Source organism: Bombus vancouverensis, chromosome 3, assembly GCF_051014615.1.
Source record: "Bombus vancouverensis nearcticus chromosome 3, iyBomVanc1_principal, whole genome shotgun sequence".
NCBI lineage: Eukaryota > Metazoa > Arthropoda > Insecta > Hymenoptera > Apidae > Bombus > Bombus vancouverensis.
The window spans coordinates 14364597-14379649 of record NC_134913.1 but is presented as its reverse complement, the minus strand read 5'-3'; the positions used below and the strand labels follow the sequence as shown (position 1 = coordinate 14379649).

At 33.6% G+C, this 15053-nt stretch overlaps 1 protein-coding gene across 1 annotated transcript; it reads right to left on the bottom strand.

The window, feature by feature from the left end:
- Positions 1-48: 48 nt before the first annotated feature.
- Positions 49-14993, bottom strand: LOC117154250 (uncharacterized). The gene is given in 33 exon segments (XM_033329100.2): positions 49-794; positions 928-1084; positions 1152-1262; positions 1366-1533; positions 1742-1987; positions 2111-2508; positions 2630-2861; positions 2863-2899; positions 3063-3226; positions 3289-3448; positions 3543-3856; positions 3953-4091; positions 4185-4519; positions 4627-5016; positions 5164-5364; positions 5452-5617; positions 6292-6578; positions 6704-6889; positions 7104-7241; positions 7386-7626; positions 7721-8055; positions 8153-8252; positions 8400-8626; positions 9077-9199; positions 10115-10220; positions 11883-12043; positions 12128-12332; positions 12404-12492; positions 12570-12713; positions 13084-13209; positions 13332-13458; positions 14535-14665; positions 14853-14993. Coding segments are annotated over 33 exon segments (6201 nt in total). The 5' UTR covers positions 14973-14993; the 3' UTR covers positions 49-657.
- Positions 14994-15053: the final 60 nt, after the last annotated feature.

Here is a 15053-nt window from a genome sequence, read left to right as displayed (position 1 = left end):
GAAATGCAATTTATATTTTCTACTTTGATTTTTATTATAACAGAAATATTTAACAAACATTTATTTTTTTTAATTTGTATTGATCGTATTATATGACCTTTTATACAAATCAGTTTAATCACATAGAATAATTCAAGTTACCTCATGAAACAAGCAAAAGACGTAAAAGAAGATACGAGGTAGATTCGACAATGTATCTACGATTATTTCTTCGAGTCAACTCGACTTACAGTACTATTACTTAGTTATACCATTTTCTTTCTTTTTTTTAAGAAATTAACAAATATTTTACGAGATGACAACTCGAAACAAAAATGCAAATTTCTCATACTGCAGCTGTCATTTTCCTACTGTAGTTCTTAAATTGGAGCTTCTGCGTGAATGAACACAAATGACGATAAGACCTTTTCGATATCGCGAATACTTTCACGATATACACTCACGATAAAATAATACTGATTTCCTTGTTCACGCATTGACCGCATGTCTTCCTTGCTCATTACATGTTACTTATTCTCCTACCGGTACACTGATCGCATACTTTGCACGGTTTAATTACTGAAAAAGTTTAAAAAAGAGAAGAAAAACGCGGTAGGAACGAGAAGGGTAGAAAGAAATAGCCGAATTCTGATCGACTACACTTAGAACGTATGCATCTTAAGCCATAACACCAGTTATAACACCACCGGATACAGGAAGACCAGTTTCCCCCATTAAGGCCAGATCTATTTCTCTTGCAGCTTGCCTACCTTCTGTGATTGCCCAAACTACCAGGGATTGTCCACGCCGGCAATCTACGTGGAATAACAATAACACGTTAATCAGGTAATAAAATGCACGAAATGTAACTTGAGAAAACGAGGATCTATTTGACGTATAGTTATTGGATGTAAAAGATGGTAATACAAATAAAACGTAAAAACTTACCTCCTGCTGCGTATATTCCATCTAAACTTGTCTTGTAATTTCCAACTGGTGTTTTGAAATTACCTCTTTCATCCATTTTCGTATTTAATTCTGTTGCAATATATTTTTCTGGACCTAAGAAACCCATAGCGAGTAAAACTAGGTCACATTTGTATATCTAAATGAAAATCAAGGCATTAGAAAAGATAGTAAAGACGCAATAAGTCACAAATTATAATTTTTACTTTTTCTGTCCCAGGAACCTCTTCCATTTTCCAACGTCCGTTTTCCATTGTCCACGATACTGACAATGTTTTAATACCACTTACGTGGCCATTTCCATCGTCTAAAAACTCCTATTAGAAATATATAAATGAACGTGAAAGGAAGAGTGGAAAACAGTAAAGGAACATATATATATATATATATATATATATATATATAAGAATTTTTACGTACTTTACTCAATGTACTAAATTGACGGGGATCTCGGCCAAACTTCAAGGAAACTTCCTCATGGCCATAATCCACTTTAAATACACGTGGAAATTGAGGCCAAGGATTATCGTGCGCTCTTTTGTTTGGTGGTTCGGGTAAAATTTCAAAAGTTGTAATCGTTTTGGCACCCTACATGATAGTAATTAAAAATATACATAATGTAGAATCTATCGCGATTTCAGCAAATTGTATTTTTTTTCCATTTCGTCTTTTTCATCAATAGAAGCATAACTGAATTATTATACGTATTACAGTTTCAAACAAACAATACATTTACAGTAAATTACTTCGAAATTTTCTTAAATGTATAAAGTTGTACTAAAGATATAAATTTTACCTGTCGCAAAGACGTAGCTATACAATCACAACCAGTATCGCCACCACCTATTATAATAACATCCTTATCTTTAGCTATTAAACGCATATCTAGTGGAACGTTATTCCCCATTTGATTCTTTTGCCAATTTTCCAAAAAGCTTACAGCAAAATGAATTCCTTCAAGGTGCCGACCTGGTATTTGTAAGTCTCTTGGCCAAGTTGCACCAGTACATATTAGCATTGCGTCATATTGTTCCCGTAATTCCTACAATATATATATACATACAAAAGATCAATATATACAAACAAGATAACAATCATAAAATCAAGGAATAAGTTACAAGTATGAACGTAATTACTACGTAAATAAAACTGAAACATTATTTACATTAGCAGAAATATGTTTTCCTACATCGACGCCAGTCTTAAATGTAATACCCTCCGCCGCAAGAAGAGAAACCCTTCTTTGAACAACTTGTTTCGATAACTTCATAGTCGGAATACCATATTGCAGTAGACCTCCAATTCGGTCATTTCTTTCATAAACAGTCACCAAATGGCCTGCCTTATTTAATTGATGAGCTGCCGCCAAACCAGCCGGACCTGAGCCAACTACTGCTACTCGTCGACCGGTTCTAGTTGTTGGTGGATGCGGCACTATCCAACCTTGTTCAAATGCGTGATCAATTATCGCACATTCAATGTTCTTTATTGTAACTGCTGGTTCAGATATACCCAAAACACAGGCACCTTCACAAGGAGCTGGACAAACTCTTCCAGTGAATTCTAAATATACATACGATATTTATTACGTATTAATTCAAAATTTTAGCAATCTTAAAAGATACGCGTTGTTAACTGCAAGCCTCATCTTTACCATTCAAATTACTTGTTTAATTGTACAAACCTGGGAAATTATTAGTTTGTAACAATTGATTTAAAGCTTCTTTCCAATTCGATTGGAAGACAAGATCATTCCATTTAGGAATGATATTTCCTAGAGGGCAACCATGACTACTTTGACAAAATGGTACACCGCATTCCATACATCTTGCTGCCTGCACGCGTAATCCTTTGCGAACCTTTTGAAAGTTATAAATTTCATTCCAGTCGGTAATTCGGTTTTCAACTGGCCGATAAATTAATTCCCATTTGTCTTCTATATTTAATAAATCCTCTAAATTAAAATAATATATAATAATATATATATATATATATATATATATATATATATATATATATATATATATATACACAATTTAAAAATTTGAAATAATTATGTGCGATTTAAATTTTGAGTAAGAGCTTTTAGCTGCATCACTGAGTCGGAAGAACCATACCTTATCTTATCCAATTTTTGCTGCTCCATATCAGTATCTACAATAGCATCTTCAATATCTTTGATCTGGATGTTTTCCGTCTGAGAACTTCCATTCGGTATTGGTTGTATTTGTTTGGCTTCTTCGACTTGCTTTAATGCCCGCTGGTACTCATACGGAAATACCTTCGAAAAAATTAGAATATCAATACATTTACAATAACTATGACTGATTAATCATCATTTACCTTAACGAACCGTGTAGTTGGTTCAGGCCACAACATCAAAAGATCTTCAGCTATTAAAGAACCAGTTTTCTCAACAAATTCTTCTAAAAGTTGTTTCACATATGCAATATCTTCTTGCTTACTTAAAGGAAGCAATTCTACCATTTCAGGATTACATTTACTGTGTATGAAAAATTAATTGATTAAGAATATATGCACAATAAATGTATAATGTATGATAAAAAAAAAAAAAAGAAGAAAGCGGAGTAATCTACCTCTTGAACGATCCGTCTACATCTAAGACATAAGCTATCCCACCGGACATTCCAGCTGCGAAATTTCGACCAGTAAGACCCAGAATAACTGCACAGCCGCCAGTCATATATTCGCACCCATGATCACCGACACCTTCGACTACTACTATGGCGCCACTGTTACGGACGCTAAATCTTTCAGCAGCGATTCCTCGAAAATATGCTTTGCCAGAAGTTGCACCATAAAGGCAAACATTACCAACGATTACGTTATTTTCGGACTTGAAAGTAGAATCTTTTGGTGGATATATAACGATTTCTCCTCCACATAAACCCTAAAAATTATAGGAATGTGTACCAAATGTGTATATGACGCATAATATGTACAATACCGATGATCTGAAATAGCTCAGTTAGAAAAACATATTTACTTTGCCAACATAATCGTTGGCATCTCCCTCGAGAGTAACATGAACACCTTTGGTCATGAAAGCACAGAAGCTCTGACCTGCAGAACCTTTCATTTTTATGTTGATACTACCTTCAGGTAAACCAACTTCGCCATATAATCTGTCGATAAAAAAAAAAAGAGAAATATTACACAATTAGTCAATTGTTGAAACCATTTGCAATTACCAAAAGACATAAGACAAAGACATTTACTTTGAAATATGGTAGCTTAATGTTGCCGCAAATGCTCTACATTCGTTATTAATATTTAATTCAATATCAACACGTTTCTGTTTTCCTTTCAATAAATCCATGGCTAATTCAATGACATGATTGTCCAATCTGTTTTCTAGTTGAAAGTCCTGTTTCATTGATCCTCCCTGAATATTTACTCCAGGACGAAGTTCAAGTGCATTACGCAAAATATTATCGAGCTTTAATGTTTTAGCCTTCTCTACTGAGATATCTTCGCGAACTTTCAACAAATCCGTACGACCTATTAGATCTTGAAATTTACGTAATCCAAGGCTGGCCATGTGAGAACGTACCTAACAAAAAAATGTATCTTGCATGATTCAATGGATATTTCCTATAACAAAGATGCTTGAGAAATTATTGTTGGGAATTCCTTATTTCTATTCTTAGTATCAAATACCTCTTCTGCCAATGCGAAGAAAAAATTAATAACATGTTCTGGCTTTCCTTCAAATTTTTTTCGAAGTTTTGGATCTTGTGTTGCAACACCCACGGGACAAGTGTTTAAATGACATTTTCTCATCATAGTACAACCCATGGAAATTAATGGCGCAGTACTAAAGCCAAATTCGTCGGCACCTAAAAGAGCCGCAACCACTACGTCAAATCCTGTACGCATTTGTCCATCTGCTTGTACAATGACACGTGATCGAAGATTATTTAAGGTTAAAATTTGATGGGTCTCCGCAACTCCTAATTCCCAAGGTAAACCAGCGGATTTTATTCCTGTCCAAGTACTAGCACCAGTTCCACCATCATGGCCAGATATTACGATATGCTCTGCTTTCCCCTGTATAATGTATGCCATAATAGAAGACAGCATAGTAAAAAGAAGGGAAAGAAGATACAAGATAAAAATGATGATTAGAAAAATGTATTTGAAAATGTATTCTCTGCTCTCGACAAGTTAAGATATACTATTTCTAAGTATGATTACCTTTGCAACACCTGATGCAACTACACCTACTCCTACTTCTGACACTAACTTGACAGAAATACGAGCATTTGGATTTGCACATTTCAAATCATAAATTAATTCCGCAAGATCTTCGATCGAATAAATGTCGTGATGCGGTGGTGGTGAAATTAGACCTACACCAGGTACAGAATGTCTAGTTGCAGCAATCTCAGCAGTAACCTACATACAGATTATATAGCTTTTACAACTCGATCATTATTCTGTGTACACTATGCTTGCGGTATAATTAATAAAGATCTGTTTCACCTTATAACCAGGCAACTCGCCGCCTTCTCCTGGCTTCGCACCTTGTGACATTTTGATTTGAAGATCATCAGCATTTGCTAAATAACTCGAAGTGACACCAAAACGACCGCTGGCAACTTGCTTAATAGATGATCTTTTGTTAAACTCTGGATCCTGATTCAGATACCTAAATAACGAGTTTTACTTTACGTTATTAGGTGATTTTTTATAGGCAAATGGAAAATAAATATACGCACGCATTTAAGTGAGTGTGTGCGTGAATATGAGAATCTACAGTAATACCCGGTTTACTGTTGCAATTTTGCCGACTTAATTATCACAAATTTGTCCCCACCAATCCTTTGACCGCTTCCACGGAACAAGCGCTATGTTATTTAACTCGTGATTGACGTTATTTCAACTAGGAATGAGTCATAAAATAAGAAAACTAAAATGTTTATATTTTTTACTTTATAAGTATCAAATTACTACAATCAAGCTGCTGAGAATTTTCTGATGAATAAGATATCAAACATGATATATTCGTCATATTTGGATGAGTTTGAATTGCACTGATAGATGTGGATATATGACACACCATACTCAAATTTTTCTCCCTATTTCATTCTCATTCAATCTCATTTTTCACTCTCGTTACTCTCGTCACTCCGATACATCCAAGAAATGAGCGGATTCAATAGAAATAACACCCAGCAACTCCCAGAACATCTACTTCCTCAGTCGAAATGAAAATCCGAACATGCGACAATTAAGTGGATATTATTATATTTGTCGTGTGTATACATGCATATGCTATTCATAAAAAAGATATAATTTGTCATAAATTTAGAATGTAAATACCTGTCAGCATTTTCACCACCTTCGCCGGTATTCGATTTACCGCCAATACGATTCATCGCAATCGCTAATGTTGTATGTGCTTCTATAGAAATACTTCCAAAACTCATAGCTCCAGTTGCAAATCGTTTCACAATCTCAGATGCTGGTTCAACCTCTTCAATGGGTATGGATTTTTCTGGTTTTTGTACTAATTCCAATTGACCACGTAAGGTGCATGCCCTGATCATTTCCATTGTAGTTTTTCGATATTTTTCATAAGCGTTCCAGTTCTTAGAATTTACATAATCCTAAAAAAGAAGCAAAAGAGATACAGAAACTAGAAAAATAGCAATTATTTCTTTTTTATCCATTCTAATAAAAAATATACGTATATTATCAATACTTTGCAAAATATATTATTAAATGAATTTACCTGCAAGCTAGCAATACTATCAGGATCGTTTATGTGTTTTTCTCCACCAGATCGCCAATGATAGACTCCTGGATTGCGAATAACAAGCATATCCATAGGTTTTGTGCAATAAGTAATTTGATGTCTTTCAAATGCTTCCTTTGCCAAAATATCAAAAGTAACTCCACCAATACGAGATTGTGTACCCTGTATGGAAAGTAATATGCAATAAATGTTAAAAGGTTAAATATGTACAATGAAAGTAAACGATAGAAACAATTAAGAGTACGTCATTAAAACTAGTGAATCATAGTAATTGCATTCATTAATTGGATCCAATTTTTAATCATTCGTATCTTTCACGATCGCATCATTTTCGATCATTATTAAACGATTTTTTGCCGATTCGTATGATACATACCTTAAAGCATTTATTGATGACTTCGTCTGACAAACCGACTGCTTCGAATATTTGAGCTCCTTTATACGATTGTAACGTAGAGATTCCCATTTTTGCCATTACTTTAGCTATTCCTCTATCCATTGCTTCCGCATAGTTCTGTAACGATATTTCATTCATCTACCATCATTATGATTATTACCGTCGTCGTCAACATTCCCGTTCCTTCTCATACTTGTTTTATCGTTAAATAATATACAGGTTTAAATCGTGACTGCACCACAATATTAAAAAAGAACTTACCGCACATAAAGCAGTATCGGTTAATGACGAATCAAGTACGCCATCCATACGAAGATTTCTTGCCATTTCAAATACTAAGTACGGACAAATGGCGTCCGCTCCATAGCCAAGTAGCAGACATATATGATGTATTTCTCTAGCTTCAGCAGTTTCTACAATGAGACCAACTTTCATACGTTGTCGTTCTTCGATTAGATTGTGATGCACTGCGCCCAAGACTAACAAGCTGCTTACAGGCACTCTAGTGATAGCAATGAAACATTACATTATTAAATAATTACTTTACACATCATAGGACTAGCAAATCTGTATAATCACTCAAATAATATTTTCACCTTTCCGAGCTACTCAGCCGATCGGATAGAACGATAAATTGATAACCTTCTTTTGCAGCTTGATTAGCCTCCTGATTGACACGATTTAGTGTATTCACTAATCCAGGTGGACCATCTTGCACAGGATATGTCGCATCGATTATTTTAGTTTTCCAACCACGATAATTCGTTCGTTTGATTATATCGAGATCATCCAAGGAAAGTATTGGTTGTCGTAAAAATAATCTATGTACTTGCAGTTCGTTTGGCTCAAGCATATTACTTTCTGGCCCAATAGGACAAAGCATTGACATTACGATTTTTTCTCTGAAAGGGTCTATCGGAGGATTTGTCACCTAAGAATAAATTTTAAGAAAAGCGTATAAATGTACATGTTAAAATATATTGCAGTTAAATATCAACTATACAGTTATTTTCATAAATTATACCTACCTGAGCAAACAGTTGCTTAAAATAGTCGTAGATAAGGGGTTGAAATTGAGAAAGACAAGCTAATGGCGCATCATTACCCATAGAACCCAGTGGTTCTTTCCTATATAAGAATTTTACAATTTCAATTTATATGTAACATAATATGTGTTGTATGATCAATATATCTATAGTGTAACTAGTAAATATATACACATGTCTTCGTTTATTGATTACAATTTTAGCAGTCTAAAATATAAAAGCAACGTACTTAGATTGCATCATCGGCAGAAGAAGCAAATTAATGGTTTCGAGGGTGTATCCATAGAGGGATAATCTTTTATCGCCTCCCCAAACTCGATTTACAGTAGATATTGGATTTGCATCATTCATTGCTTTTCTTTTAGCTACTTCTTTGTCCACGATCGAACCATTTTCAACAGTGCTTAGTGTCTTTTTATAATCAACGTCAGCAGCACGTAACTCTTCCATTGTAATCTGTAAAGGTAAACATGTTTAACTGAATAAGATTTATTTGTTTTGTACAAACTATTTATCATGTAAATTATGTCCAGACTAATATTATTATATGTGTAAAATTACTTAAGAATATTGTAGAATCAGACTAAAATTAATTATAAAATAAAGTAATTTCAATGTATAAATATAGAGCATACTGTATGATTATTTGAAGAAATGATGAGACAATACGACACTTACCATCTATGTGTAATACAAAGCATGATCACAGCATATAGGATTGTTTGCAAAGAAAAAACAAATTTTTTTTTCATTAAATACATCTTGATATAGACCTAAAGGTTAAAGGTTACAATGCATATTCACATAAATATTTGATTCTTAGTTTAGCTATATTTCAAAAACTTTAAAAGGATGATCAACAATCACAACGATCAATGACGAAACAGAACAAAACAAAAAGAATACCTGATCTTTTAGCCATTTGGAATGTGGTCTACTTCTAGCAATTTGCAACTTCAGTTCAACATCTTCTATAATCCTTTTCTCATGCGTATCAACCAGTAGCATTCTGCCGGGTTTCAAACGGCTCTGTAAAATAGAATAAAGTGCAAATAATTCAACTGTCAAATCGTATCTACTATCATCCAACATTTATATAACAACACCGTAAGATAATGTAATTTCTAATGATTAATTATATATCATATGTACATGATACATTAAAAAAATTAATAAAAGAAGGAATGATATTTTGTATTTATAAAATCTAAAGTAATATATATAATACAATATAAAATAGATGCCTATTATAGTGGATATCTATTTCCTTTTACCAAACTAATCCTCCTACAAGATTTATTCTTACACATTTATACAATGAATAAGAATAGTCGTATGCTCCTCATAAAATGCTCTTTCATAAAACATCCAGTTGTTGGATGTCTGTTGTCTTTTATGAACTATTTCCTAATTTTACATTAGCTATACGCATAATTTCATCCTTCGCTCTTTTCTTGGCTTTTTCTTTTTTTAAAGAAAATGGGGCACGTTATTGAGAAAGCTTATAAAAAGCAGAACACACATAATACAAAACATAGATATGCATACACACATTTTCACACTTTTTCAATCATCGGCAGTTTCAAATCTGGGGGAGGAGAGCAAAGCGAATTAATCAGAATTCGATCGAAAGAAAAGGTCAGATAGTAAATTTGTGTCATATTACATACATCTCTATGAAAAGAATCAATCACTCATCAATATGCTTTAAGTTGCGGTCTTTTACTACTTCTGTGTAAAAGTACAATATTTAATTTGTGTTCAGTAAGTGCTTTCCTCCTTGTGCACATGTAGTATTATCTTTTGCAGCTGAAATTCTGTATATTAAAAACAGTATAGAGAAAAAGCATATGGATAGCCGATTGATTGTTATAAACTAAAAGCTGCTGTAAAATTTCCTCAGAAGCTAGGCCTGATCAATGCCATGTATATTTCTTCATTTACCTTTAAGACTACATTGTTGGACGGAGTGTCATAGACGCCCACTTCGGACGCCATCACCATCATATTATCCTTAGTGACGTAGAAGCGCGATGGGCGCAGGCCGTTTCTGTCAAACAAAAATTCAGACGCCTTTTATATTACCACCTCATTGTCACATATTAGTATTAACTGTGACTTTATTTTCTTGTTCGTTTTCTCGTATTACCTTCCTGTCAATATACATCTGTTATACTTTCTTCCTCCCACTTTCAAATCCTTTTCACTCATACACACACTGTCTTAATATTTTTTCCTCTATACCTAGCGAAGCAAATGTCCTTTTTGTTCACTAACTAGTCAATTATGAGAAACAACGATGCATTTTCTATCTATGTAAACATAGATTCGGTAGACAATGGATTCTTTTTGTAATTTGTAACACATGTACCTTATCTATAAGATATTCTTTTTTTAATAGTATACTATTACATTCTCTAAACATTTTTATCGTGTTATATTAACAAATTTAAGTACGTTCACCTACTTCCCTGCTGAATCTTAATAATGCATGTTTATCATTTATCAAGTCCTTTCATAAATATTATACATATGTAAGTATGTATATAAATGAAAAGTATGTGTATAAGTGCTTTGAAAGATAATAGTAGGTACAAATATAAACGTGTCAAAAAATTTATTTTACATACCTCTAACGTTTATACATACGAAGAAAACATTTCTATATGAAAATTTCCGTATAAGACGAGTAACATACATATAAGAGAATATACATAAGAGAATACATAAGAGAACGTGTACATGGATGTTTGGTTTTAACCGTTTGCACTCGAGAGAGACTCTCAGTCACCACGGCGTTCCGTGCTGCAACTCCAGTGACAAGCCAGAGAAGACAGTCCCTGTTTATGCTAGATTTCGACATCTCCAATTGATGAGAGTACAATATTGGTTCGTAAATTGGTTCCTTAGCTCTTTGTGTTCTTTGTGTTAGGAAATGTAAAGTATTATGTTTAAAATAGATATAAAATATTTAATCCCATATCTCTCCGAAACTATGGTTCTGACAACGTCTCCAACGTTAGTTCGGATTTGACGATCATAGGAAAAGTATTATAGTTTAGAGTATAGTTTATTATAGTTTAGAAAATAGTTTTCGGAAGTGAAATTAGCTTAAATGAAGATGAACTTGATTTTGAACTGTTGAAAAATGAGATCAATTATATTCAAGAATGCATCTTTGTAAATGCTTTATAAATTATCATATAAAAAAATACAGAAATTAATTACAAAATCATATTTTCAGAGATGTAAATATAGATAAATTATAAGAATATAAGGTTTTTGTAAGTTAATTTGCACATAAAATCAGTTTACGTTAGCTGTAAGATACGCGTCACGTATATGCTAAATCATTCGGAGTAGCTGCTACGCCCGACCGAAAAAGTCCTCGAGTGCAAAGGGTTAAAATTAATATGACATACATACCATTTACTATATTCGATTATGTACATCATTCTCATGAGAGTTTTTTTCAAATAACACTTTAAATTCTTTTTTGTAAAAGAAGAAGAACAAAAAACATATTATGACAGTGTGCCATTAGGTTTTTTCAGCTGATATGTTTTCTATAATAATGCCTATGACACACATACAAATCATATCAAGATTTTAAATACATACAACTGAGTGAATCTACGTGAAAACGAGCAAGTGAAATAATAAAAAAAATTTCTAGAAAAAAGAATAATGAAAATTAAATATTAAATTTTACCTGTCTAAAATAGCACCAACGTAGCGTCCATCTGTAAAGGTTAAAAGAGCAGGGCCATCCCAAGGTTCCATCGCACAAGCAGCCCAATGGTAAAAATCGCGCTTCTCAGATGCCATCGTTAAATCGTTTTGCCATGCTTCTGGTACCATTGTCATTACTGCCTAAATGTATATTTCCTTTACATTTCCGTCAATCGATGTGAATAAATCAAGAGAATATGCGTTACACATAAACGTTCCACATACCTCTGGCAAAGACCGCTGTCCTACCATTACTAAAAATTCCAAAACGCAATCAACGGCTCCTGAGTCCGAGAGGTTCGGTTCTACCACTGGATAAAGTTGTTTCAATTTTTCCCCATAAACCTTGCTACTCATCACTCCTTCTCGTGCCTTCATTAAATTTACGTTTCCTCTTAAAGTGTTGATTTCACCATTATGCGCTAACAATCTGCAAACACAGAACACAGTGAATGCTGTATACGTATATAGCAGTTTATGATCACTAACAACAATGCTTACCGAAGAGGATGCGCCCTTTCCCAGCTAGGAAATGTATTTGTTGAAAATCTTGTGTGAACTAATGCCAGATAGGTTTCAAATTTTGGAGACTACAAGAAATATGTACAAGTTAGGATAATAATCATGATATATATATGAGTATACACCCTAATGAATTTGAATTCACCTTCAAATCTAGGAAATAGAGCCACAACTGGTCCGCCGTCAATTGTCCTTTATAAACAACCGTTCGTATAGAAAGTGAGCATATATAGTATCTAATCCCTGGTCGTGGTATGGAATGAGACGATCTTTTTCTCAAAATAAAAACCTGCATTGAAAATCAAGATTAGCATTACAATTCGATAAGTCGATATTACAAGCCTAAACGGAAAATCAAAATATTAGAACACTGTAAACAATCTTATTTGGTTTATATCTTCTTTGATTTCTTTAAAGTTTTGATTGCACAATCGAATCTATCTGTGCAAATTAATTTAAATATTTATTAACGTAAATGTTTATTAGGAAGAACAAACTTATTATAATTACATGCAAGTACTACTACACAACTTAAGCTAATAATTCGAATAAAAATATAGATAACAATATACATATTATATAACAACATATAATTGTAATAATTAATAATTTCAGCGAACGCGACACGAAGGAGAAACATTGTCCGAAACAATACTCACTTGCCGTTCAAGATTAATATCGTCTTGATCACCAGTGACAAAGACTTGACGCATGTAAGGTTCGCATTTTCGTGCCACTTGGCCAATTCTTGTGTTATCTGTTGGAACATCTCGCCAACAAATTAGCTGTAATACGAAGATAGTATATTTATTGCAACGTGTTCCATTTTTACCCGTTGTCAGAGAAATTCTTCATGCAATGCAATGAATCGGAGAAAGTGACTGGAAAAAGATAATATAAACCATACCCTTAAATTGCACTCTTCAACTAACTTTTCAAAAACAGCCTCAGCTTCTTGATGAGAATTTTGATCAAGAAATAGAATACCGGTGGCATAACGACCGAATTGAGGTAATTCGACATTTTGTCGTTCGCTGAAAAATAAAATGGGTACATGTATTTGAAGTGATGATTTCTGTGGAAAATATTATTTAATATAACGCGTATAAACTTTGATGACGCTTTGATGATGAACTCTGATGATTAATATTAACAGAATATTAATATTAATATTTTGTTTGTCCGTTCAAATTTCAATATAATTAACACTCAGATGTTCATTTGTCCGCGTCTACTTTTTTTCCTTTTGGAATTGATGAAGTTAAGAATGAGAAGAAATGCTTAAGCATGAATTTAGGCTTAGTCAGGCGTGCCTAGGATAGATAACAAAGCACAGACCGGATTACGAGTTGAAGTACATATATCGATACAATACTTGCAGGAACAGCCTTTCTTATCATTCTCTTTTCTCCAAACAAACTGTGTTAAAAGCGTCACTAATAGGACCCTAAATTAGAATAATCAATATCAGTGAAGTGATTAAATTTTGAAAAGATGGCATTCTTAGAAAAATTAGTTGGGAGATCAAGCTTGAAACCTGCAGTACAATTTCTGATCCAAAAATTGTGCAATAGTTAATGCCATGGCAAATCGGAATTCCCATTTTTAATACAAATGCGATTATTATCTATGACACAAATACATATATACATATAGCAAATATGTACTGTTGACCTTAGTGACTATTTCCGCATGGTGAAATTAACTTATTGAGCATGAAATAGATATACTTAATCTGCTGTCACACGTCATATGAAGAAGATCTTTAAAAACAAAAGAAACCGATAAGTAGTTGAAAAAAAGAGAAAATTTAAGACTTTACTAGCTATTTAGAATTAAACAGTCATGGTTATATAGGCAATATAGTCAGATATTATTTGTTAATAATAATAACAAAAATAGCTAAATAATAATAATATAGTTGATAAGAAAGTAAACACGCATTATTATGATGTACTCGTTGACGTAAAGCGAGATAACCTAGAATTACGCCGTCGATCTGTACGAATTATGAAATTAAACGCACGCGTTCTTGGATGCACCGTTTTATTAATACGTCACAGAATGATAAAGGAATGGAAGATTGACGAATCTCGATGTTATCTCTTACCGCAATTCATCGGCGTAATACTCGTGTGGAATTGCACAAAGAACACCGGCCCCGTCACCGGTATCGTTATCGCAGGCGCAAGCACCACGGTGGTTCATACGTGCCGAGAGAATTTCTGCATCGCGAACGATCTGTAACAGGAGAAAAAGGAAATATGTTTCAATTGATTTGCACCATCAAGACAAAAATGTGTATTATTAAAAATGTCTAGTAGGGAAATAAAACGGATAGACTTCTTGACACAAAAAGCAATGCTATGACTAATGAAATATGATAAAAATTATGTGTGTGATTTCCCACAGTCGCGTGGTAACTCACTTTGTGCGACTTTTTCCCATCTATTGCAACAATGAATCCAACGCCGCAAGCATCCCTTTCAAGTGTTGGATCGTAGAGAGCCTGCTTCGGAGGAAAAGACCAGGATTCGGCCTCGTGCATGGTTACTATTTAAAAGTTTCCACTGATTTTAAAGTAAATCTTAAGAATTTCACTCCCAACGAAAAACACCAAGTAGAAGAA